At 45.2% G+C, this 25,961-nt stretch overlaps 1 protein-coding gene across 1 annotated transcript in view; it reads right to left on the bottom strand.

The window, feature by feature from the left end:
• LOC138149255 (nuclear receptor ROR-beta-like) overlaps window positions 1–25,961 on the bottom strand; it is a 33,776-nt gene that overhangs the window by 6,729 nt on the left and 1,086 nt on the right. The window contains exons 2-9 of the mRNA XM_069072297.1: window positions 16,693–16,778; window positions 16,131–16,272; window positions 12,546–12,926; window positions 6,871–6,992; window positions 5,015–5,147; window positions 4,070–4,177; window positions 3,403–3,513; window positions 1,377–1,489 (exon numbers count right to left, since the gene is read on the bottom strand). Of these exons, the coding sequence (XP_068928398.1) occupies window positions 1,377–1,489; window positions 3,403–3,513; window positions 4,070–4,177; window positions 5,015–5,147; window positions 6,871–6,992; window positions 12,546–12,926; window positions 16,131–16,272; window positions 16,693–16,778 (1,196 nt within the window). The remainder of the gene's footprint in view (window positions 1–1,376; window positions 1,490–3,402; window positions 3,514–4,069; window positions 4,178–5,014; window positions 5,148–6,870; window positions 6,993–12,545; window positions 12,927–16,130; window positions 16,273–16,692; window positions 16,779–25,961) is intronic.

Below are 25,961 nucleotides of genomic sequence, written 5' to 3'. Positions count from 1 at the left end.
TCTCTCTCTCTCTCTCTCTCCTCATAACAGCAATTCCATGAGGCATGCAAGGCAAGGGTCACTATTCCCATTTCATTGATGAGAAAACTGAAACTCATATTTGGGGAAAGGACTTGCCCATGGCCACACAACCAAAGTAAAAACTGTTAAAGCCCTGGTCTCCTTCACAGAGGTCCTGTCTACTTTCTCTCCTGCCTGTGACTTTCATTCCCTCAATTATCATGTGCTGAAAGTCCCCATGTAGTCAGGCAATCAAAGGGATTCACAGCAGCATGAGAGGCTTCAGCATACATCTATGTACCACCTACTGTATACTGTTTACCACCTACTGTACTAATGTAAAAATCTATTGATTGAAAAATTGCTAATTAAAAATAAAAAGAAATAAATAAAATACAAAATAAAAATAAGGATTTTAGAATTCAGAAAGCTGGATTTGAGTTCAAAGGTCCACTACACTTCCTAGTATGATCCTGAGAAAGTAGCTTCATGTCTCTTGTACTTAGCATAGTGTTTGGCATTTGGTAGGTGCTTAATAAACACTTGCTGACTTGACTCTCTGGGCCTTGGGTTCTTTATCTGTATAACAGGGAGCGTAACACCAGCCCTATCTACCTCACTGGGCACTTGTTATGGAAATCATTCCACAAATCATAATATGTTATGCAAATTGGGCCATTAATTCTTATAAACATTTCTCTGGAAGTATTGTTAAGTGAATAATAATAAAGAAGACAAAATTTTTGCCCTCAGGAGCTTACAGTCTAGCAATAGGGTATGAAGCATGAAATAGAAACTCACAAGTGCATAGCAGAAATAATGGGTGAGGCTGGAGCAGGAGATAAGGTTTATTCCTGACTGAGGCTGTCAGGAGAAGTATCCTGGAGGAGGAGAGATTAGAGCTGAGCCTTGAAGGATGTGCAGGATTTCTTTTTTTTTTTTTGGAGGGGGGAAGGCAAGGCATTTGGGGTTAAGTGACTTGGCCAAGGTCACACAGTAAGTGTTAAGTGTCTGAGGCTGCATTTGAACTCAGGTCCTCCTGACTCCAGGGCCTGTGCTCTATTCGCTGTGCCATCTAGCCGCCCCTGATGGGCAAGATTTCAACAGGAGGAAATATCAGGATGGGGGGAGGAGCAGAGGAGTGTGACATTCTAGGCATGAAGAGATTATTTGGCATTAGGCTGGTGAACTGAACAAAGGAAGAGGACACCATTGCTGTGGGGGGGTTTAGCACATCCTCAACATAGATCTATTGATGACCAGCCAGCACCCTTGGGCGGCAGGAAGGGGCCCATAGTTATGTTGGGTCCATGACCTCTGAAGTACTACCACCATGCCATTCAAGTCTCCATGCTCCCTTTCCCCAAGGGCTCTACCTTGGACAGCCTGTCCTCTGGAGAAGGCTGCTTCTGGATCTCCTGCTGCAAAGCAAGGAAAACCTGGTCCTGGAGACTCTGTACCTTCTTCGCCTCAAGGAGCCAGGGTCGGTCTGCCATGATGAATAAACCCCAGGGAAAGCAAGAGAAAACAGATTATTAGGAGCTTCTAACGGTTGGAAGATAAGAAACCTGGGTTCTAGTACTTGTTCTGGTACTGATTCTATATGTCATGTCAAGCATATCTCTGGTCTTCTGTGGGCCTCAGTTTCCCCATTTGTAAAATGAGAAGGTTGGACTTAGCCAACCTTTTTTTTTTTTTTTTAAGCAATCAGGGTTAAGTAACTTGCTCAAGGTTACATGGCCAGTTATTTCTGGGTGTGGTGCTGAGTGTCTGAGCCCGGGATTCGATCTCCAGGTCATCCCAACACTGGAGCCGGTGCTCTTACTCGCTGAGCCACATGGCCGCCCCTAAGCAATTGGGGTTAAGTAACTTGCTCAAGGTTACACGGCCAGGTGTTTCTGGGTGGGTGCTAAGTGTCTGAGCCCGGGATTCGATCTCCAGGTCGTTCCGACACTGGAGCCGGTGCTCTTACTCGCTGTGCTACCTGGCCGCCCCCAACCTTTTTGAGACCTGGACTCCTTTGGCAGTTTTTTGAAGCCTCCAGGCTCCTTGGCAGAATAAATATTTTTAAATGTCTTAAATACATGGGATTATAAAGGAAACCAAAGTGTTAAAATATAATTATCAGAATTTGTTTTAGAAACAAGTTTATGGAACCCAGGTCAAGAAGTCTTGAATGAGATGATCTGAAGTTCCTTCCAGCTCTAAGATTCTGGGCACTGAACAGTTGAAAGAACTCTGAACTTGAATTACTGAATTTAGTCTTAGGATCTGAGTTTGAATTTATGTTCTACGATTTACCATATTTGTGACTTTGAAAAAGTCACTTCCTCTCTCTGGGCCTCAGTTTCCTTATCTGTAAAATGAGGAATTTAGACTAGATGGTCTCAGAGGTCCCTTCTGGCTCTAGAAACTGAGCCCAAAATCTCATGATCATAATAGAGTCATAAAGCCCAAAAAGGGGAGGTGTATGGAGGTGGGGATGGAAGAGTTGGTGTTATCACTGTCTGGCCCTACTTTGACCCAACGTAGGGTGTCCCACATTCAGCATTTTAGGATGGACGCTGAAGAATTGGAATGTGTCCAGAGGAGAAAGAACAAAGAGAGAGAGAGATGGAAAGCTTGTGGTAGGAAGACCATGGAGAGGAAGTGGAGATGGGTGGCTGGGAGAAGAGAAGCCTTGGAGGGACAGCACAGCCATCTTCAGGTGTTTGAGGGACTGACTCTTTTTGGTCCCAGTAGGAAGAACAGGGAGCAATGACTGGGACATGAGGGAGGCAGATTTTAGCTCTTCACACGGAAAAATGTCTAACAAAACAAAAGTGCAATGGATTGCTTCAGAACCTAGAGTGGATTCCTCCTTACTGGAGGCTGGATAATAATTTGTTGGGAATATGGTAGAAGGGAATTCTGTTCAGGTATAAGTTGGACTGGATGTTATCTAAGGTCTCTCCAAGTTCAGAAATTCCATGATTCTGATTCTATGTTCCAAAGTTCCCAGCTCTGACATTCCACGTCCTAAGTTTGATAATCTCTGTTCTAAGAGCTCTCCCAGTTCTGACATTCTATGTTCTAAGAGCCCTCCCATCCTTGACATTCTGTGTTCTAAGGGCCCTCCCAGCTCTGAAATTTCATGTTCTAAGGGCACTCCCAGTTCTGACATTCTATGTTCTAAGAGCCCTCCCATCCTTGACATTCTGTGTTCTAAGAGCCCTCCAAGCTCTGACATTACATGTTCTAAGGGTCTTTCCAGTTCTGATATTCTCAATTCTAACATTCTCTGTTCTAAGGTCCTGACATTCTACATTCTAAGGGCCCTCCCAGCTAACATCTCATATCTTACAAATAACTGTAGCCCTTCCAGAACATGTCAGTCTGGACAGAACCACCCACCATCATTACCTGGGGACAGCAGGACAGCCGCAGTGAACAGTGCAATTTCCTCATCTGACAGCTGCAGTCGACACAGGCCCCTTTCCAACTCAAAAATGGCCCCAATCAAGTCATCACAGGCTGGGAGAGACACAGACAGGGGCCAGGGAACACAGGTGAAAGAGAGGAAGACATGAGTTCTGGGGCTGGTGCCCAGAGTCCGCTTCAACTCTGTGCTGATTTCCAGCCCCCTTTGAGAGCCAGACTTCCCCTCGGCCCCATCTCCCAGAAGGAAAGGAAGTAGGAAATGTTGATCCCCTACCCCACCCCAAGGCCAGGAGGCCCAGGCCCAGGCCCAGGGAGGCAGTGTGATAGAGTGGAGAGATCACGGCACTAGAGTCAGAGGAGGAGCTGGATTCAAATCTCAGCTCTGTCAGCCCTAACACATCCAAAGGCCCTTTGCAGCAGGGCCTTGCTTTTTGGCTTACTGGATCTGTGCTGATGTTAGTGGATGCCTAGGGGGTAAAAACTCCTTTCAGGTGCCACAGACACATCCTGTCCTTGGAGAGAAGAGAGGAAGCATAGCAGCCTTTTAGCTAGGAGCAGCCTGTGTTCATGGACACCCTTTTGGACGCTGGTGCAGAGGCCTCAAACCCTGACTGGAAAGGTCTCCCATCAGCCTACGAGGCTTCCTTACCCAAGGCCTTGAACATCTGTATCCCTCCAAATTTGCCATCAAAGAGCACAGTGTTATTCAAAGGATTGAAGACTCGAACCATCCTTATGAGCAGCACTTCTAGGCATCCTGAGACGGGCAAAGGAAGAAAACAAAGAGCAGGGAGGGAGGAAGCTGACCCCAGCTGGGAGCCCAGCACCACCCTGCTCACACCCCCTCCCCAGAGGCCAAATGCATTCTATAAATTATGCTTTGATCTGGAGTCTAAATGTATTTGAAAGAAGGAAACCGAACCCCCAAATGAGAAGCATTTATTAGGAGTGTGCTGGGGGAGAGGGAGTTCTAAATGGTGAATGTGGGAGAGAGAAGGGAAAACCATGAGCCTACCTTTGAGGAGAGCTCACGGTGGGGTGGAACAAAGGGAAGACTCACCCAGGCATGAATTAAATAGTTATTTAACCCCAGAGGATGCTGTAGAGTTAGGGTTGGGGTACACAGAAGACACTCAATAAATGCATAGCCTGGACCAGGCAGCACATATACAGCCTGGGATAGTTCATTACTTGAAGTAGTGAGCACCCCATCACTGGAGCTATTAAAGCAAGAAGCCATCAGGAAGGCAGTGGAGGGGATTTCTTGCAAGTCTAACCAGATGGCCTCTAAGGCCCCTTCTAGCCCTGAGGCATCCTGGAGTAAGCAGAGAAAAGATCTGGATTTTGGAGTCAGAAGGTCTGGTTTTGAGCCTTGCCTCTGTGACTGCTTGTGTGACCTTGGGCAATGCCCTTTGTCTATCTGGTCCTCAGTTTCCTCATCTGTAAAATGAATGAGTTGTACTGGATGATCTCTCAGATTTCCTTCCAACATAAAGCCTGAAGATCCTAGGATTCCAAGAACTATAATTCTAGCTTTCCTGGTCAGGAGAGAAGGAGGGTCAGGGCCCAGGCTTCAGCGGGATAGGAGGTTCACCTGCTTTGAGTAGGATGATCTGGTCGTTCTGGTCAAGATCCATGAAACCGCAGATGCGCTTGGCGAACTCCACCACAAACTGGATGGCATGGGAGATCTGGACCGAACATTGCTGCCACAGGACCTCACAAGGCTGGGGAAAACCCAGGATGGGGATCAGGCCTCAGGCTTTGCTCCCTTTCCCTGACCCATCCTGAATCCTCTCCCTTTGTACCTGGACCTGAACACAGACCAGAACCTGGATCACAGACCAGATTCTAGGCCTCTAGCCTAGAATCATCTTTACCATAATTTTAATGGGGGTGTGGTGTGTGTGTGTGTGTGTGTGTGTGTGCAGATCTTGAATTTTATTAATCTATCCTGATCTTGGATAAATCACTTAATCTCTCTTGGCCTCAGAGAGGTCCCCTCCTCTGTTTCCTCTTGTGTAAAATGAGGGAATTAGGACTTTTAGGCCCCTGCTGGCCATAGATCTATGGATCTCTCATCTAGTTGGTGCTGGGCTTGGAATCAGGAAGAACCAAGTTTGAATCTAGCCTCCATACACTAATAAACTATGTGGACCTGAGCAAGTCATTTAATGTCTTTGCCTTAATTTTCCCACCTGTAAAATAGGGATAATAATAGCACCCACCTCCCAGGGTTGTTGTGAGGCTCAAATGAGATAATAATTGTAAAGTGCTTAGCATATAGTAGGTGCTTTAAAAATGTTAGCTGTTATTATTAAATCCCATAATCTGCAAAGATTTTATTGTTTTGAGGCAGGTAGGTGGCACAATGGACATAGCTATGGCCCTGGACTCAGCAGGATCTGAGTTGAAATCCAATCTATGTGACCCTGGGCTTAACCCCGATTACCTTAAAAAAAATCTTACTGTTGCATATAAAATTAAATGAAATCACGAATGGTTGATTTTGACCTGCTTCTCCCCACCCTCTTTTATTTTTTGTTCCAGGGGACAGGAGATGAAAGGAACATGCAGTTTTTGGAAATGAACATAATACCAAAAAAGCAAATAAAATATTAAAAGGGATTCAATTGTGGTTTTAAAATAGATTTTAAAAATTTTCATTGTCTAAGACCATTAGTGATTATGCTGTAAATTATTTCTTTTGATTTCTTGCTATGTCATAGGATTATAGTATCTTGGTTATTCAACTGAGCTAGAAAAATTCCTTGCTTGGACCTCACCTGGATGCTTTATTCCCCTTGGGTGCAACCTTTTGACTGAATCTGAACTTCACAGAACACACTCTTTTATTAAGGAGTGAATTGGATTTCAGTCAAAGGGCTGAACTGAGCGCATGTGTATACGAGAGCAGTTTTGAAATCAGTATAAGGAAGAACTTTCTGATAAATCAGTTAGACAATAGAAAAGGATGTTGAATGGGAAAGGGGGAAGGAAAATGAGTTCTCCATCTCTGCAAGTATTCAGAATTTGCAAGCTTTTAGGGATGATGTATAGAGGATAATAAAGGAACATTCCCCAGACTGCCCCCACCATGGCTTCTAATGATCCTTTCAGCTCTAAGATTTCTTTGGGGGTGGGTGGGGTGGGTAGGAGAAACCTGTGAATGCATTGGGGTAAGGAAGTAAGAAACTCCCTCTACCAAGCTAGAAGGACCTTAGAAATTATCAAATCCAACAGCCTCATTTTACAGAGGAGAAAACTGAGTCCCAAAGAGGTGAAGGGTCACACAGGCAGTATATATCCGAGACAGGGCTTGCTGACTGCCCAGGCCAGTAGTGTAACCACTAAACCACACTGCCTCCTCCAGCTCTAAGCTCTGAGGAGTTGGGACTAGCTAGTGATGGAGTGGAAGAGTAGACCAGCAGACAAAAGGAGGGGCCATACCTTTGCCTGCAGGTTGCACAGCTCCTCCTGGGTGTGTTGGGCCCAGGCTAGCCTCTTCAACTCTTCCGCTGTGTACTGGCAGGTCTCCCGGTGGGACCTGATGACATTCTGGGCCACTCGCTCTGTGGAGGGAAGGAGACTTTATACGAATATCCTTCTATACTCTGCTAGCCTCCCTCTGCCAGAGAACTTTTCAGCTCTTCACTCCTCATCCTGGCTGACTCGTCAATGTCCTTCCCTAAATCTCTCCCAGGAAATCTGTCCCAAGGTACTGGATGCCTTCTGCTGGTCCTTTTAATATTTTTTAGGATGTTATTAATACAAAGAACAATCAGCCTCTGAGACCTATAGTCTATAAGACCTTGGACAAGCCATTTCATTTCTTTCTCCCCCCAGGCAACTCTCTAAGACTGTTGATGGCAGAGAGAGTGCTATTGTTGGAAGGAGTTTATCACCAGAGGTTCCTTGCACTGATGAAATCGTAAGCCTGATTTTTAAAAAATATTATAATTACATCAACCATCATAAGAGCCATTATATCAAATTGCTTTCCCTCTCAAGGGAGGGAGGAGGAGAGGGAAGGAGAGAATTTGGAACTCAAAATTTTAAAAAATGAATGTTAAAAATTTTTGTTTCTATGTAATTAAGAAAAAATAAAATTTAAATAAAAAAACTAGAATAATAGCATCCTTCCTATAGCACCTTTGTCTTTTCAAAGAGCACTGACTATCCTAAGTAACTAAGTCCAGCAGTGAATAGAGTGATGAACCTGGAGCTAGGAAGACCTGAGTTCCAATACTGTCTCAGACACTTACTAGCTTTGTGATCCTAGGCAAATCACTCTGCTCATCTGTAAAATGGGGATAATAGCACCTGCCTCCCATGGTGGTTGTGAGGATCAAAGGAGATAATACTTGCAAAGCTCTTCTAAACCTTAAAGTACCATATAAATGATGGCTTTTATTGTAATGGTTCCTGTTGTGAGGGAAGTAGTTAAATTTTCATCCTTATTTCCCAGATAATGAAATAGGCTTAGACAGGGGAGGTATTCCCAGCAAAATAACACAGCAAGTCCAGAACAGAGGCAGGATTCAAAGTCTAGACTTCGCCAGGGGGCACAGAAGATGCTCTTGGACAGGGTGTAAGAGACATGGAACTGTCCACAGCAGCACTGATTTTAGTGCCTACTAGGTGTAAGACAGGGGCCATCTCCAGTTATCCTGATCTATATCTGGCCACTGGACCCAGATGGCTCTGAAGGAGAAAGTGAGGCTGGAGACCTTGCACAGCCCTGCCTCACTTAAATCCAAATCACTTGCAGGTGATGCCAAGGCCTTCTTCAAGAACAAAGGTCAAACAAAGTAGCATGAGCCACCCCACTGGGGGACCCAATTGGCCAGTTGGGCAATGCACCTGCTCTCCTCTCCTGCTTCCTCTCTCTGTCCATGCCTTTACCTGAGGGTGCTCTGCCCAAAGGAATATAAATTTTGATTGCTGAAACCTCACAAGATATCTTGGGGTTTGTGAGCTAGATTTTTCTTAAATGACTTAAATCCAAATCACTCTGGTTCTCATTGATTGGCCAATAATAGGTCCCAGCCCAAGCTGGGCTCTGGGTGCTCAGAGTGAATGTAAATTGCAATTGTTTTTGTTTTGGCCAGAAATCCTGATGGTCTTCCCCTCCCAGATTGATTTTCTTTTTTTAATTAGGTAAAAGAAGCCATTCTTTGCCTCATTTCTTGCCTACCCTTCATCACTGAATGGATATTGCTTCAGTCAAACTGAAACCCAGGAAAGACTTTTACTTAAAAAGGCCAAGGTCAGTGAATAGAGCATGGGCCCCGGAGTCAGGAGGACCTGAGTTAAAATTCGGCCTCAGACACTTAACGCAAAAACTAGCCATGTGACCTTGGGCAAGTCACTTAACCCCAACTGCCCTCCCTAAAAAAGGCAAAAAAAAAAAAAAGGCCAAGGTCTCCTACTGCATCTGGGGCCATCTCCAGTCATCCGGATCTGTATCTTGCTACTAGACCCAGATGGCTCCGAAGGATAGAATGAGGCTTCCCTGCCTCCCTTAAGTCCAATTCACTCGAAAGTTATGGCATCATCTTCCTAATGTCATGGTCCTCTTTGAGAATTAAGGACAAATAATAACAGGAGCAAGGCAGAATGGAGAGCTGGCCTTGGAATCAGCAAATCCTTTGTACCAGTCCAATTTTATATGTGTGTATGTATGTATAATGCATGTTAAATTTCAATTAGAGGTAGTGAAAAAGAAAAGACAGGGGTACTTAACCTTTGGTCTGAAACTTGGGAGTGCTAGGGGAGGGGAGGGTTCTGAAGAAAGATTGACAGTGTTTTTGAACTTGAGTGGGGAAAAAAATACATATTTTCTTTTTCACTACCTCTAATTGAAATTTAGTATTTCCTTCAATTATTTTAAAATGTTATTCTGAGAAGGGGACCCATAGGCTTCATCAGATTGCCAAAGGGGTCCAGGACACAAAAACAGTTAAGAATCCCTGCTCTAAGGCCATAAGTTACAGAACAGATTTTTATCTGCATTGGTAGAAGTTTTCTCATTAGGGAAATCACAGGTCCAATTCCACCTCTCCCCAAAAAATGGGACACATAAAACATTGCAAGAGGAGCTGGGAAGATACAAATTTAAAAAAAAAATTCTACAGTCTCTAGCTACCAGAATGTAAGCTTCCTTTCTAATTACATTCTATGACGAGAAGAAAAGGGACAGGGATGGAAAGCCCTGCACTCGAGCATAGAGACACACACACACACACACGCACACGCATACGCACACACAGACACACCCTTCAAAGAGCCCTTCTTTCTACTTCTGGTATATACCCCCAGACTTCTATTTCCAGCTTTCCAAGAGCCTTGCTCTCAGAAGTGATCATCTAATTGTTATCTTGCCCAGAGAAACCCCTCCCTTTTGTCTGTTGCCTTTCCTCATTAGATCACAATCTCCTTGAGGCAAAGATTGTTTTGCTTAATCGTATTATTAATATTAATTATTATTATTGTATTCCTAGCACTTTAATGCCTCGCACATAATTAGCACTTAATGAATGTTGTTTATCTATCATCTCTATTTCTCTGTCTGTCTTATCTAACTAGCTAGCTAGCTATCCATCCATCATCTGTCCACCTGTCCAGCTCCCTAGCTATCCATCCTCCACCCCAACCCTAGCTGTATCATTAGCAGATCACAGTGGTGTTATGGGAAAGTCCCTAGACTGGAGAATGAGATCTTGGCTCCAGGTCCAGCTCTATTGTGACCTTGCTTAAATCCCTTCTGCTTCTCAGGACCTCAGTTTTCCCATCTGTAAAATGAGAAAGTTAGAATAGATGGTTTCTAGAGGTCATTTCAGTTCTGATACTATGATCCCTTGGTCTCTCGGGGGTCACCGGCACTAATAGGTGCCCAATAGGCAGTTTGGAGGAGGCCTCCCTTCATGGGTCCCTTCCAAAGAGGATCCGAGACCCCAGTTCCAGCCCTCCTAAATGGCCCATATGTCAACAGGGGATTTCTCTTAGCCTTGTTTCAATCTATTTATAATCTCAGCCTGTCCTACCTCAAGTTTGTTCCCTGCTGGGTAAGTAGGACAGCCAGAAATATGTCCTAAATTTTCTTCTTTCAGGCTTGAAGAGGGGGGTGGTAGCATTCATCTTAGAACTATGGGACTTAAGAAGCAAGGTCATGTCACCCTTGTTGCCGTCTTTGCCACTTCTACAAGTTCTGTGGCCTTGAGGAGAAATCACTCAGTCTCTCTCCGGGACTCAGTTTTCCATCAAGTTTAAAAAAGGGTAATTAGACATCTTCCAAAATCCCTTCCAGATCCAAATCTTGATTCTATAAACTTTAGACTTTCATCCCCCACTCCGCCCTCCCACCCTACCCACCTCACCCCCATGGCAACTCTGGAGTCACAAGAGCTCCTGTGCTCTCACCCCCCAACAAGGAGTAAGGAGGAGACAGCTACGACCCCACCTTGCCATTGAGTGTAAGTGCCCCCAGGATTTGGTGGAAAAGGAAGACAATATTGACAAAAGGGCTTTGGACCAGGATCTGGGGACCAGAGAGTCTTAGAGAGCATCCACTGTCCCAATTTTAAGATTCTATAACCTGACACACAGGCAGTAAGAAATGACTCCTCTCTGGAACTCATCTGTAAAATGGTGGGGTTGGACTTGGTGTTTTTGAAGATCTCTCCCAGCTCTGGCATTCTGTGTTCTAAGGATTCTAACATTCTCTGTTCTAAGGGGCCCTCCGAGCTCTGATATTCTATATTCCGATGTCCTTTTCCCATGTTGTCATTCTAAGATTCTCTTTGCACTGCAAAGATTGTGGATGACAAAGACAGATCGTTCATTATCGTTATTATAAGTGCACTTTGAAGACACTGATTTTCTACAGCTTGCCTGTATAGGTCCAAGGTCTTCACCTCAGGTTGGCTTTGTCCCTCACCCCCTATGAGCCCTTACTCTGAGCATATCCTTCAAACCGTAATATAGACAGAGTTGGACATGGTAGGAGATATCAGCAAACTAGGGCTTCTTCCTAGTTCCTCACATTTATCTTCTGGACAGTGTCTCAGAGGCAAGGAGGCAGCACCATCTCTTGACCTGTGCTAAATAGCCCTGTGTTTCCTATTCATACAATTAGCCCACAGATCACCAAGGTATAGTGGGTAGGGCCTATTTCTGCGCTTTCCCTGTCTGTCCACACAAGCTGCCACTCCATCTCTTGCTTTCTGCCTTTGCACTGGCTATTCCTCATCCCAAGAATGTTCTCAGGCAGTTTTCAGATAAAGAAATTAAAGTTATCTATAGTCATATGAAAAAATGCTCTAAATCACTATTGATTAGAGAAATGCAAATCAAAACAACTCTGAGGTACCACATCACATCTATCAGATTGGCTAACATGACAAAACAGGAAAATGATAGATGCCGGAGAAGATGTGGGAAAATTGGAACACTAATTCGTTGTTGGTGGAGTCATGAACTGATCCGATCATTCTGGAGAGCAAATTGGAACTATGCCCAAAGGGCTATAAAAATGTGCATACCCTTTGACCCAGCAATACCACTTCTAGGGCTGTATCCCAAAGAGATCATAAAAATGGGAAAAGGACCCACAAGTACAAAAATATTCATAGCAGCCCCTTTTGTGGTGGTCAAGAACTGGAAATCAAAGGGATGTCCATCAACTGGGGAATGGCTGAACAAGTTGTGGTATATGAATGTAATGGAATACTATTGTTCTATAAGAAGGTGGATTTCAGAAAAATCTGGAACAACTTACATGAACTGATGCTGAGTGAAATGAGCAGAACCAGGAAAACATTGTACACAGTAACAGCCATATGTGTGATGACTGACTTTGATAGACTTAGCTCTTCTAAGCAATGCAAGGATCTAATACAACTCCAAAAGACTCATGATGGAAAATGCTATACACATCCCATTCCCAAGGGATAAACTAGGAATCCCCACTGGAGAGAGATAGGAGGAGAGTAGCCTGATTACAAATGACAGTGGCACTCTTCCCTCTTTACCTAGGAAGATACAAAATAAAGGGAAGGAGGTGGGACCAGAACAGAATATCCCCAGATTCAACACCACCCCTCAATAGCCTTGTTTTCACTGACCAATATCACGATCAGGTGGCATCCCCGGCGTTCCACTGTGCACCAGGACCCCAGGGTCCAGGCCCATCTCATACAGCGTCTCCAGGCACGTCGGCTCTGGCGATGGCTGGGCCGAACCTAGCAGATCCAGAGTGTAGTAGGTTGGGGCTATGGTGCTGGCATCTGTCTCTTCCGGGCTGAGTGGCATATCAAAGAATAAGCCATCTGGCAGGCCTGAGAGGTGGTCCAGGTCAGAGAGGCTGCTAGCCACAGTGGTGCCATCTCTTGGAATTAAGCCACTGCCATCTAGGGCCTGGCCTGTCTCCTGGTTCTGCTGGTGTCGCTGCACTTCTGCATATAGGCTGTCCCTCTGCTTCTTGGACATCCGGCCAAACTTGACAGCTGCAAGGATAAGGATCTGAGATCAGGAGGGACTTTGTAACCAGGGTGAGGCAACACCTGGCCACTGGAGTCCAACATTATTAGGTAGTATCTTAGCCTAGTGGACAGATCACTGGACACTCTCAGAAGACCTGGGTTCTTATCATGGCTCCATCAGAGATCTGCTCTATGACCTAGGGCAAGTTTTTTTTCCCATTCATGACCTTAGTTTCCTCATTTATAAAATGGGATTAAATGAAATGCTATCTAAAGTCCCTTCCAGATGGAACATTCTTGATTCTATGGTCATTTTAATGAAGCACAGCAGAAAAAGCATTAGACTTGGATTCAGAAGACACCTGTGTTCAAATCCCCACTCTACCAATTACTAGTTATGATCATTCTGTGCTCCAAGAGGCCTCCAAACTCTGACATCATAAGTTCTAAGGGACCTCCCAACCCTAGCATTTTGTGTTCTAAGGGCCCTCCCAGCCCTAATATTTTGTGTTCTAAGGGTCCTCCCAGCCTTAACATTTTGGGTTCTAAGGCCCTACCAACTCTGACATATTATGTTCCAAAGTCCTTCCCAACTGACATTCTGTGTTCTAGGATCTAGATCATATATATCTAGAGCTGGAAAGTCCCTTATAGGTCATCAAGTTCAACTTCCTTATTTTACAGATGGCAAACTAAGGCCCAGAGAAGGTAATCTGATCATATGGTCAGTACCTAAAGAGGAATTTGAACTCAGGTCCTCCTGATTCCAATTCCAGTGACTTACCACCAGGCCATCATGACTCTACCTCTCAAAAGTCTTCTGTCTAAGGGGCGGTCCAGTGTCAGGATGACCTGGGGATCAAATCTGGGCTCAGATACTTAACACCATACCCAGAAATAACTGGCTGTGTAACCTTGAGCAAGTTACTTAACCCCGATTGCTTTAAAAAAAAAAAAAGTCTTCTGTCTTATGAGGATGGGTCAAAGTCTGACCTTTGTTAGTCTAGCCTCCAAGAAACCAGGGTCACTTCTCTCTCAAAGGCTATGCTAGCTAAGGACAGGCTCCGGAATGCCCCATCCAGCCAAAAAGTACCTTAAGGGACCTAGAACACTCCAGGAGACAGTAGCCCAAGGGATGGGTTCTGTGTGTGTTGCCCAAGGGACCATTCTGGATAGGTTTGAAAAGATTAGTCAGTACTAGGTTAGCTACAGGAGGATATATTTTTTGACCATGGAGATAGGTCTTGAAGACTCTATATTAGAATGAGAGTCATTCATGAATAGATAAAGGATCATTAATAGGAAGGTGCCAACAACCATGGGAAAGTCCTGTAGAAACTCAGAGACAACACAGAGATGGGGGACTATGAAGGTAGAACACTAAATACATACAGCCAGACTTGGTTGATATATTGGTTGGTTTTGCTGAACTGCCTTCCCCTACCCTCATCCTTTAAGAAAAAACAAAAACCAAAAAAAAAATCCAACACAACTCTATGGGAGTTAGAATTTGGAATTGGAAAAACTCTTTGGAAATGTAAAACTCTCTATGGGAATTTAAGGAATGGGGGAAGGAGGGGTAGCAATTTATTTGAAAATGAAGGATATGTAAGAACAAAGGAAATCAATGAAAACTAAAAAAACAACCAGGAGAAAGAATGCTACAACTCTAATAATAAGAGGAATGCAAATTAAAACAAACAACTCAAAGGTTTTACTTCACACCTCACATCTGTCTGCAAAGAGGCAGATAAACAAAAATGACCCCATGTTGGAGGGACTGTGGGAAGATAGGCATGAGGTATTGCTCAAGCTATTGTAGAAAACAAATTGAAATCATAGTAAGAAAGTCACTTAAAGTGTACATATCTTTTAAATTTGCAAAACCACCACTAGGGATACATCCCAAGAATTTCTGAGACAGAGGGAAAGGTCTTTAAAATACAAAATATTTATAGCACCACTTTTTTTTTTATCATAGCCAAGAACTAGAAGGAATGACATATTCACTGATTAGGGAAGGGTTAAACAAATCATGTTAGGGGGTGGCTAGGTGGCACAGTGAATATAGGGCAATGGCCCTGGATTCAGGAGGACCTGAGTTCAAATCCTGCCTCAGACACTTAACACAAAAATAGCCATGTGACCTTAGGCAAGTCACTTAATCCCAATTGCCCTGCCTTGCCCCCTCAAAAAAAAAACAAAAAACAAATCATGCTACATTAAACAACAGAATATTATTTTGTAAGAAATAAGTAGGAGGAATTCAAAGAAATTTGGAAAGATATATGTATACACACATATGTGTGTATATGTGTATGTGTGTATAAAAATACTCATTCAGAGTAAAGTAAATAGAACCAGGGGAATAATTTACATAATGACCACAATAACTTAGAGGCAAATAGCACAAAAAGACTTCAGGACTCTGATGAATGCTTTGACCAAAGGTCACAGGGGACTTGACAGTAAAGCCTGTCTCCCACCTCTCAGTTGGAAGGTGGTGAACTATACAGGTGTCCAATGAAGCATACAGTTTCCCACTTAGCCAGTGTGCTGATCTGCTTTGCCTGACTATCTAGATTTGTTACAAAAAGGGGTCCTATTTAAGGGGTGGGAGGGAATCATCAAGAAATCATTCTGCTTGTAAGTCATTCCCCAAGTAAGCTTGTACTGGCAGGGCCTATTTTGATACTGTCTTTGTATCCCAGTAATTAACACAGTGCCTGGTATGTAATAGGTCCTTAATAAATGCTTGCTGATTCATTGATTGTAAAGTTACAATGGTATAAAAAAAGAACATCTGGAAATATTTTTTAAAATTTTAAGAACTAGTAAGTTAGAGGGATTGAACTCTGCATTGATAGGAGAAATATCCATACCAAGAAAATAATAAATCCTTGAAATATAAGAAGAATTGATTTTATTATTGTTGTTATTCTGTATCTGGAATTCTATATTTTATCTAAGGCTCCTCTCAGTTCTGACATTCTGGGTTCTAAGGGCCCTCTCAATTCTGACATCCTGTGTTCTAAAGGCTTTCCCGGCCCTGACATTCTGGGTTCTAGGTGCCCTCCCAGCCCTGACATTCTATGTTCTAAGGGCCCTCCCAGCTCTGACATTTTGTGCTCCAAGGGCCCTCCCAGCTCTAAAGTTCTCACACTCCATGTGCTCAGGCACTGGTCTGACTCACTCATGGTCAAGGTACTGAGTGACACGCACACTCACCATCTCGTGACATGCCCAGGGCTAGGCACTTCTGTAGGCGGCAGTGCTGACAGCGGTTTCGGCTGGTGCGGTCAATGGGGCAGTTTCGCTGGCGGGAACAGGAGTAGCTGGCGTTGTTCTGCTGGCTTCGTCGGAAGAAGCCCTGTGTTCCAGAGGGGTGGGGATGAGGGGATTGGAGAGAGATCAGGACCAGGCTTCTAGGCTTCCCACCTTAGCCAGGGCTGGTCTCTGACAGGAAGGTGGGTCACTTGGCAGTCATGCCCCTGGTCCTTTCTCCCTCTTAAGCAGGATATTGAAGAGGAAGACAGGAAACTACAAAGTGGCCACAGACCTGTCCCAGGGCAAAGTGAGACAGAATTTCCACAATGATGGCCCAGAGTCCTCAAGAGGCAAAGGGAACATCATGGTGAGAAAAGGAGAGACACAAATCATCTGAACAAGCTTTTTTGTCCCAAGGAGTTAAAAATAAATTATTTGGTGCGTAAAAGGGGGCAAAACCCTGGGACTCGGACTTTAGGGTCCTGTCTTCTTCACTATATTCCTCCCCCCAGTCCTCCCTTACCTTACAGCCTTCACAGGTGATGACGCCATAGTGGATCCCCGAGGACTTGTCCCCGCAGATCTTACAGGGAATCACTTCGATCTGAGCTGCAGGGGGACATGGCCACACATGTAGCAGAAGGCATAGTGGAGGAGGAAAGGGCGCTCTCCCAACTCTCACCCCTGGAAGCAGGGGCTTTCCCACACTTCCAGGGGCTAGACCCTGTGTCCCACAGAGAACTGCCAGAGAGAGGAGGGGGGCTAGCTTCCATGTAGGACTGGAGATGATGGGACACACAGGTTCTGAATCCAGTTCTTCCACTAACTAGCTATATGGCAATGGGCAGATCACTTAGCCTCTTCTGACTTCAGTGTTTTCATCTGTAAAATGAGGCTACTGTAAGTCCCTGTGGACCTGCCTCTCAAGGTTGATGTCTAGGTTTGGGGGCTCAGTCGCTCTCCAGAGACAGAGCTTTGCCTCAAGTTGGAGCCAAGTCCGGAAAAGAGCCTGTCCCAAGGGGAGGAAGAGTCCCCCTCGGAGATCATTTCCACGGAATCCCTTTTACATCTTGGTGTCTGTATCCCACCCAGGACCCAGAATCCCCAGATGTGACTGTAATGCCCCCAATGACCAGGAGAGGTCACCGTGGCACCATTCTGACCTGCCCCTGTACCCCACCGACCCCAAGCTTTGAAAGAATGGAGGAAGCCTGAACTTTCTTTTCCCTTTCACGCCAAGAAACACCTAGGAATTAGTTGGGCACCATGATAGTATGTAGTTAGTATGGGAAAAAAAAAAAAACCAGGAAGCTTCTCCCAGCCCTGACAATTCCATGTTCTGAGGGCCCTTCCACTTCTGACATTCTTAGTCTTAAGGGCCCTCCCGACTCTGACATTCTGTGTTCTAACGGTCCTTTCAGCTTTGATATTCCTTCCAGTTCTGACATTCAGTATTCCTAAGACCCTTCCCATCTATGACATTCCCTGTTCTAAAAGTCCCTCCAGCTCTGATATTCTGTGTTCTAAGGGCCCTCCCAGCTCTGGCATCCTGGGTTCTAAGCCCCGCCCCCCCCCAGCTCTGACATTCTGTGTTCTAAGGACCAGCTCTAACATCCTCTGTTCTAAGGGTCCTTCCAGTTCTGACAGCCTGTGTTGTAAGGGTCCTTCCAGCTCTAATATTCTGTGTTCTAAGGGCCCTCCCAGCTCTGACATTCTGTGTTCTAAGGGCCCTCCAGCTCTGATATTGTGTTCTAAGGGCCCTCCCAGCTCTGATATCCTGTGTTCTAAGGACCAGCTCTAACATCCTCTGTTCTAAGGGTCCTTCCAGTTCTGACATCCTGTGTTCTAAGGGTCCTTCCAGCTCTGACATTCATTGTACTAAGGGCCCTCTCAGCTCTGACATTCCGTTTTCTCTGACTTTCTTTTCTTCTCCTCCTTCCTCCATTTCTTCCTTTCCCCCCTCCCCACCCCAGACTGACACACAGCACCTTATAACTCCAGCTTGCCCGAGATTATATAACTGCAGTTATATAAAAGGCAGCTGTTAAACCTATCTGTGACATCATTCTGAGAAGGGGAGGGGGCCGGGGGAGGGGCGGGGCAGATCCTGATTGGGCCTCCAAGCTGGGGGCGGGCGTCCCCAGGCCCAGAGGTCCTACCCACTCTCTTACCCACTCACTGTCCCACTGACACACTTCTGCCAGGGACACCGCTTGTATAACAGGCAGTGCGGGAGATTAACCCCATCCTTCCCAAGCCTCAGTCAGCTCCCTCTAGGCTGTGGAAGAGGCTTCGAAGCCCCTCCTTTTTCCCCTGGTAAAAGAACAGAGCATACCCACGGCTGAGCGCTGTTGACTAGGCTACCTACTACTTCCTACCTGGTCCCCAAACCAAAAGTGTAAACGCTTTTAGGGCAGGAACTATTTCCCCCCCCCCTTCGTATCACTACACAGCTTGGTTGGTAAATGTTTGTTGAGTGAATGTCCTGGGGAGATCTTGAGGGCCCTGGAGTCCCAGGGCCAACCTGTCCATTGTGCTGTGCTATGTTGGCCAGGTCACTCACCTTCTCTGGGCACTGATGTTCTATAAAATGAAGGGGTTAGACTCGTGTGGTTTCCTTTCAGCTCTCACAATCTCTGCATCTCAAACCACAAAACCCATCCCCCTCATTTTATAGAGCAGCGTTTGTAGATAGGGGCGCCAGGCTTGGAGGCAGGAGGGTCAAAGCCAGCCTCAGACACATCCTAGCCGTGTGACCCTAAACAAGTCACATCTTAACCTCTCCCAGTCTCAGCTTCCTCATATGTAAGATAGGGATAAAACTCTAGATAAAAGCTAGATAGTGTTTCCCTTGCCAAACACAAAATTAGTAGGACATAGGTTTCCAGTGTGTAAGGTCTGAAAGGAAGGATCCTCAAAGCAAAAGACAGTTTTTTCGAGGTTAAAAGGTGGCAGTCTCTCTGCACCCCAAAGCTGGCTTACATGTAAATATCCTATACAAATAGAAAGTGCCTTTGAGAGAAACTGAACATTGAAATCTGGGGGGGGGGGGGGGCTTTGGAGGACCAGCTGGGAGTGGAGGGAGTAGTGCCATTGAACTCCCAAGATTAGACTGAACAGATGACCCACAAAGTTTGATTTAATTCAAATCAACAATCACTTATTAAATGCCTACTGTGTGCTAGGCACTGTGCTGGGCACTGAGGATATAAAGAAAAAAAACACAGAAAAAGAAAGAGAATCACAGGATCAGAGACTTAGATTTAGCAGCAACCTCAGAGGTCATCTAGTGAAACCTCAGTTTTCAGTTGAGGAGACTGAGACTGGGAGAAGTTGGATGATTTGCTCAAGGTCTCACAGTTAGCAAGTATCTGAGGTAGGATTTGAACTCAGGTCTTCCTGACTCTAGGTCAGGGCTCTCTGGCTCTATCCACTATAATCATACTGTCTCAGAATCCTAATGCAATGTAAAAATTGGGGGGGGGGAAGGGGGAACACTCAGATCATGGCAAATTGTGATCTAGGCTTTTAAGGGTCCTTATATATTCCTTCTCCAGGAAGCCTTCCTCGGGCCTCTAATCTATAACCTCTCACATGCATCTAGTGATTTTAGGTTTGCAAAGCACTTAGTCGGATTTCGTTTGATCCTTTTAATTGGGTAAGGTCCTCACTATTATTATCACCTTCCCACTTTGCTCATTGGATCTCACCTTAGGCTTTATCCCTTTTCTGATGCATTTGTCAATAATGTATTATAGTGAAATAGATTTGTGTCTCATACCCCTTCTAGAACCAAATCTCCCAAAGAATAGGGACCTTAAAAAAAAACAACCTATAACTTATCTGTTCCAGTGTTCCATAATCAAGGGCTTAAAAATGTTCATTGAATGAATTTTCAATGTCAGACCTGGGGAAAGGGACTTTAAAACATGGACTCAGATTATCAGAAGTAGCCAAGCCCTCAGAGGTCATCCAGCCCAACCCATATATTTTACAGAGGAGAAAACTAGGCCATAGAGGAGGAGGCTTTGTATGTGGTATAGTCCATGAAAATACAGCAAGTTCGGGGTCGTGCTGGGACCAGAATTAGCACTCCTGCTCCCAGGCCAGGGTGACTTCTGTTCCTCCATGGGTCCTGGAAGCCATTCCTCCCCCTCCTGGGTGGGGTCCCCATTCCCCTTGGGCCCTGACAGAGTGAGGGCCTGGGAGGGGTGTACCTGGCCCTGTACCAGAGGCTGACTCCTGTTGACGTCAGGAGGGCAGAGTCCTTGGGTGAAAGGGAGGGGGAGCCCCCATGCTAGAAGAATGGATAGATAGACTCAGAGTCTAGTTGCTTTAGCCTGGGCAGAGAGGCTCTGGCCTCAGGTACCATCTCTGAATCCTCTGCTCTCTCATGTTCCCAGTGGAGAGAGCCCTGGAGCTGTAGTCAGAAGACATGGATTCAAATACTTCCTTTTCTTCATAAAACATGGAAATCACATCTGTCCTCAGGGTCTCTGTTTCCCTATCTTAAAAATAAAGGGCTTGGACTTGAAAATGTCTATTTCCTTCCAGCTCTACACCCCATAATCCCTCTCTGAGTCTGTTTCCTCCTTTGTCAAGTGGGGACCTCAAGAAGCATACATTCTAGCAGTGGAAACAACATGTGTATATATGAGTACACAAAATATATAAAAGGAAATTTCTGAAGTGGGGGTCTGGGGTAGGGAGAATCTGAAAAGGGTCGAACAAAATCATGATGTTGTTCAGCTGTTTTCAGTTGTCTTACTCTCTGTGACCCCATATGTAGTTTTCTCGACAAAACCACTTGGAGCGATTTGCCATTTCCTTCTCCAGCTCATTTGACAGATGAGGAAATTGAGGCAAACAGGGTTAAGTGATTTGCCCAGGGTCTCACAGCTAGTAAGTGTCTGCATCCAAATTTGAACTCAGGAAGATGAGTCTTCCTGACTCTAGGCCCAGGACTCTATCCACTGTGCCACCCAGCTATATGATAGAGCTTTATAAATTGTAAACATGACCTACAGACCTGAAGAAGTATTATTAGGCATAGAGTGTAAACATGCAGGTGAGCACTCTTCTATGAAGAGTTATGCCTGTGTAGGTGAGCACACAGGTATCTGTGCCTTTGTGGTTGAACAGGCACCTACATGTACACGGGCAGACATGTATCAATGTGCCTCTGGGTAAGTGTCCATGTGCTAGTAACCAAAAGGCCTTCAAAAGCCCAATCGGCTCTTGAACAGACATTAATCATTCTAGGTTTCCTTCTTGGGGAACACTTTCCCTTCTGACCTCTCCCTCTTAGTTTCTCTAGCTTCCCTTAAGGCTCAGATCAAGGGCTACCTCCTCCCTGAGGCTTTTCCTCATCTTCCCCAGTAACTAGGATCCTTTCCTCTACCCCTAAAACTACTAAGGGTTTCCTTATCCATCTACATGTTGAATCCCCTCAGCAGACTGTCATCTTCTTGAGGGTAGGGACTATAATCAACTAACATAGACATCTAGTAAGTGTCTAATAAATGCACAGTACATGATTGTGTTTGCAAACAACTAAAAATGAAGGTGGGGGTGAGGAGATCAATTGGGAAATGGCTGCACACATTGCGGTATATGAATGTGGTAGAATACTATTGTGCTGGAAGAAATGAGGAAAAAGATGATTTCAGAGAGACCACAGAAGAATTTGTCCAAACTGATTCAGAGCAAAGTAAGCAGAACCAGAAGAATGGTTCTGACTATAAGGATCCCAAAAGTATTAGGGCAGTTTTAAACTTTAAAGACTCGAATGAATTTTAAGCCGAAAGCTGTACTAAGACTTTGGGGACACCAGGCACCAAATCAATATCACGAAAATGAACAATTGAGATGACTTTAACTTATACAATAACAACAATACCATAAAGACAATTTTGAAAGCTGAGTAAGAACAAACTACAATCAATGCAATGTCCATCCATGATTCCGAAAACTGACAAGGAAACAAGCTTGTTACCCACTTCCTGATAGAGAAGCGACAGATTCAGAGGACAGAATGAAGTATATACTTTTTGAACATGGCCAATGAGGGAATTTGTTTCACCTGACTATGAATATGTTACAAGGAACTTGCTTATCTTTTTTTTTTCTTTTCCAATTGGGTGAGGGTTTGGAGGAAGAGAAAATGGATTTTTATTCATTTTTTAAAAAGACTTGAGAAGGAAGAAAAATGAAAGAATATTCGTGGAGGTGGACTGCTCATGGCCACCCATGCCAAGAAGAAGTCAGAGACTGGGAGAAAACTAGAACTGGTGGAGAACGGTGAGAGAGAGCAGGGTAAGAGAGGTAAGCTGGCATCATAGCAGGAGGGAGGACTGGAGGCAAAAGCCTGGCTCTGGGTCCATGATTGAAGTCAGGCTATTGCCCTTCTTTAAAACTCAGTTTCCTCATCTATAAAATGGAAGTAATAATATTGACACAACTTAACTCAAGGGAACCATTTTCATTAAAGTACTAGAGAAATGCCAGTTATTATGCATAATTATTGCCCTTTAGATGGGAGAGGGGCAGGATTGCACATGGCAGGTAGTAAACGCTTAATAAAAGTTTGTTGACTAAATATCTAGAAGGGTCCTTAGAGCACAAAATGTCAGAAACGGGAGGGTCTCTAGAACCCAGGATGTCAGAGCTGGGAGGGCACTTAGAAAACAGTGTCAGAGCTGGGAGGGCCCTTAGAACAGAAAATGTCAGAGCTGGGAGAGCTCTTAGAATGAACTGTCAGAGTTGGGAGGACCCTTAGAATACACAGTATCAGTGCTATTGAGGACCACTGAGATCACAGATTAACTCCTACAAGAAGTGATTTCCCCTATGTCAAGCATAGCTGCCTTTATTGTTTGTTTTAATTAAAATGAACCTAAATTAGTGCTCCTAATCTGGAGTTAACTTCATACACACACACACACACACACAAATATTTCAATAGAATTGGTTTTCTTGGTAATATATTTTGTTTTATACATTTTAAAATGTTATTCTGAGAAGGAATTCCTAAGTTTCATCAGCTCACAGGAACTTACAAATTCTACGATACATGGAACACTGTGAGAAACACATCTGGAAGTCTGGGAACTGGACCTGGAGCCCAACAGGACTGCAAAAGTCATCTCCAAAATATGGGGAAAACCCATTCTTCCAGATGTGGTCATGTTTGCTGCCCCCACATCCCCAAACTTCCATCTCCCAGAAAGCCAGCATCTCATTGTCTCACCTCTAGCCAGGCTTCCAGGAAAGTTATCACCATCTCCCTGACCTGTGCTAGGCATTCTGCAGCCCAGGTCTGCCCTATCCCTCAGCGACAGAACTAGGTCACTAGGCCAGGCTTCGGGATTTGTGACTGCTTAGCCCCTTGCTGCCTGGCTCTTCCGGAGACCCACAGGAGGTCAGTAAAGCCAACAGGATTAGAGCTGGAGGGAAATGGAGAGAGGGCCAGACTGCCAGGGCCTGGGCAGGTTGGATCTAGAGGTTCTGATGGGGGGAGGGGGGTAGAAGGGAAGGGTAAACACAAAGCAGGGCAAGCTGAGAGTCATTACTACGGAAGGATTTCAGGACAGAGTGAACATCCAAGAGCTTCCGTCTATCGACAATCATGCCAGGCCTGGCTGCTGTTTGATCTTCATAGGGTCCCTCAGCCAGATGTGGTGATTTCCAAGGGCTTTCCACAAGAAGAGAGTCGGAGCTGAATGGTTGTGTGTGTGTATGTGTGTAAAGTATGTGTGTATTTGCATTCATGTGGGGAGGTATATAGTATGTGTACGTTTGCATCCGTGGGGGGGGCGGGGTATATAGTATGCATGTATTTGCATTCATATGTGAATGTGTACTGAATGTGAGCAAAACATGTAGAGAGAACATACATGCCTGTGGTATGGATTAACATGGTGGGTGCAGTGTGGGGAGAAGGAGCTAAGGGGAGTTGTGTCTTCCTGGCCATCCATCAGTCTGCCTGTCTGGGGGCATCAACACTTTCTTACCCAGGAGGGAATGAATTGGATGGGGCCCAGTGGGACAAGCTGCCAGGAGCAAGCCTAAAACGCCCAAGAGCCCAGGCTGCAGGCACCGGCTTCCTGGCTGCAGTCTGAGTGACTCTGGGGAGGAAAGATAACTAGGGCCTAATCCTCCAGACCCTTGGAGGGGGAAAGGAGGGAAGGAGGAGGATGCACCAGGTCACAGGGTCCTAGGATCTAGGGCTGGAAGAGACCTGAGAGCAGGAGTTGTTAACTTGGATTGGATTTCAAGGTGGACATGAAATTGGATAGAATAAAATGCTATCTGTCAAGCTCAAAGGTCATCCCCTCATTGGTGGAGATTGGTTATTCAGTGCTCCTCTCCTATGGGAGGAGTGGAGCTGTGGAGTAAAGAGAGAGCTTGGTCTTCTGCTTACATGTCTTTATTTTCTCTCATCTTTGGTTTCCTTTATGACTTTATGTAGTTTATTTTATACTTTTAAAAATATTATTCTGAGAAGGGATCCATAGACATCACTGCATTGTCAGAGGTGTCCAAGATACAAAAAAATGTTAAGAATCCCTGCCCCCTAGAGATCATCTAGTCTGCCTCTTCCCAGATGAGAAAACTGAGTCTTAGCAAAGTGACTTGTGCAAGCTTACACAGCTAGTTGGTGGCAGAGAAGAGGCTGAAGTGGGACATTCCAACTATTTCCTTGCCCTCCTCACCCCCAAGGAAAAAGGCCAAAAAGACAGAGGTCCCCTGGGGTAAGGTCCTCACTGCCCTCAAGACAGGCCCAGGGCAACTCAAGCTTCCCAGTGCTCTCAGGAAGCTCACCTCTAAAAATATATCTAGTGTAGACCACATTTATACATCCCTTATGCTGGAGATACAAAGGGAGCTAGGACAAAGGTGCTGCTTTCAAGGGGTTTATACTCTAATGGGTATAAAGACAGATTGAGACCCATGATACAAGGGAGAAATCAGTGAAAGGAGAGACCCAGGCCCAGTACTAGGAGATGTCTGGAGAAAGGAGACACACAGCACTGTTATAGGGAGAAGAAGGGGGTCAGGAAAGGCACACAGAGAAAGTATAAAGGAGTAGGATGGAGGGAAGGAAGAGAGGGAAAGGGAGGAGTAAGAGAGAAAAGGAGAAAGGGAGATAGGGATAGATAGAATGAAGAGGAAGATTGGGGGTAAAGGGATGATGGAGAGGAGATGGGGAAGAGAAGAGGGGATAGGGGAGAGAGAGAGAGAGAGAGAGAGAGAGAGAGAGAGAGAGAGAGAGAGAGAGAGAGAGAGAGAGAGAGAGAGAGAGAGAGAGAGAGAGAGAGAGAGAGAGAGAGAGAGAGAGAAAGAGGAGAAGAGAGAGCGGGGGGCGGGAGAGAAAAAAGAAAAAGGGGGGGGGGGGGGGGATGGTGCATGGTATGAAAGGTCAGCCTGCCCAAACCCAAACATAAGAACCCAGGTAGGTAGTGAATCAATAAAGGGCAATAGGGAGGAGAGTTGGGAAAATTGGGGAGGGCACCAGCCAGAGGGGTAGGGAACAGAGGGCAAGGGAGGGGAAAGACAGCCTGAATGGGAGGGCCCCAGGTCCCACGTCCGCACTTCCCGCCTGGGCACGCAGAGGGTGAGGAAACTGGAAACCCCTCCTAGCAACAAACAACTTGAGCAGTGGAAAATATTTTTTTTCTGAGAGCTGGCTCCTTAGGACTGGCCCAGCACATACTGAGGGTCCTAGGCCAGGGTGAGGGCAGAGGACAGAGAGAGAGAGAGAGAGAGAGAGAGAGAGAGAGAGAGAGAGAG

This window comes from Petaurus breviceps, unplaced genomic scaffold, assembly GCF_028583685.1.
Source record: "Petaurus breviceps papuanus isolate PSGF00001 unplaced genomic scaffold, PetGlider_PUasm1.0 108, whole genome shotgun sequence".
Classification (NCBI taxonomy): domain Eukaryota; kingdom Metazoa; phylum Chordata; class Mammalia; order Diprotodontia; family Petauridae; genus Petaurus; species Petaurus breviceps.
Note: the sequence above shows the minus strand (reverse complement) of the source record. Positions and strands in the feature narration are given on the sequence as shown.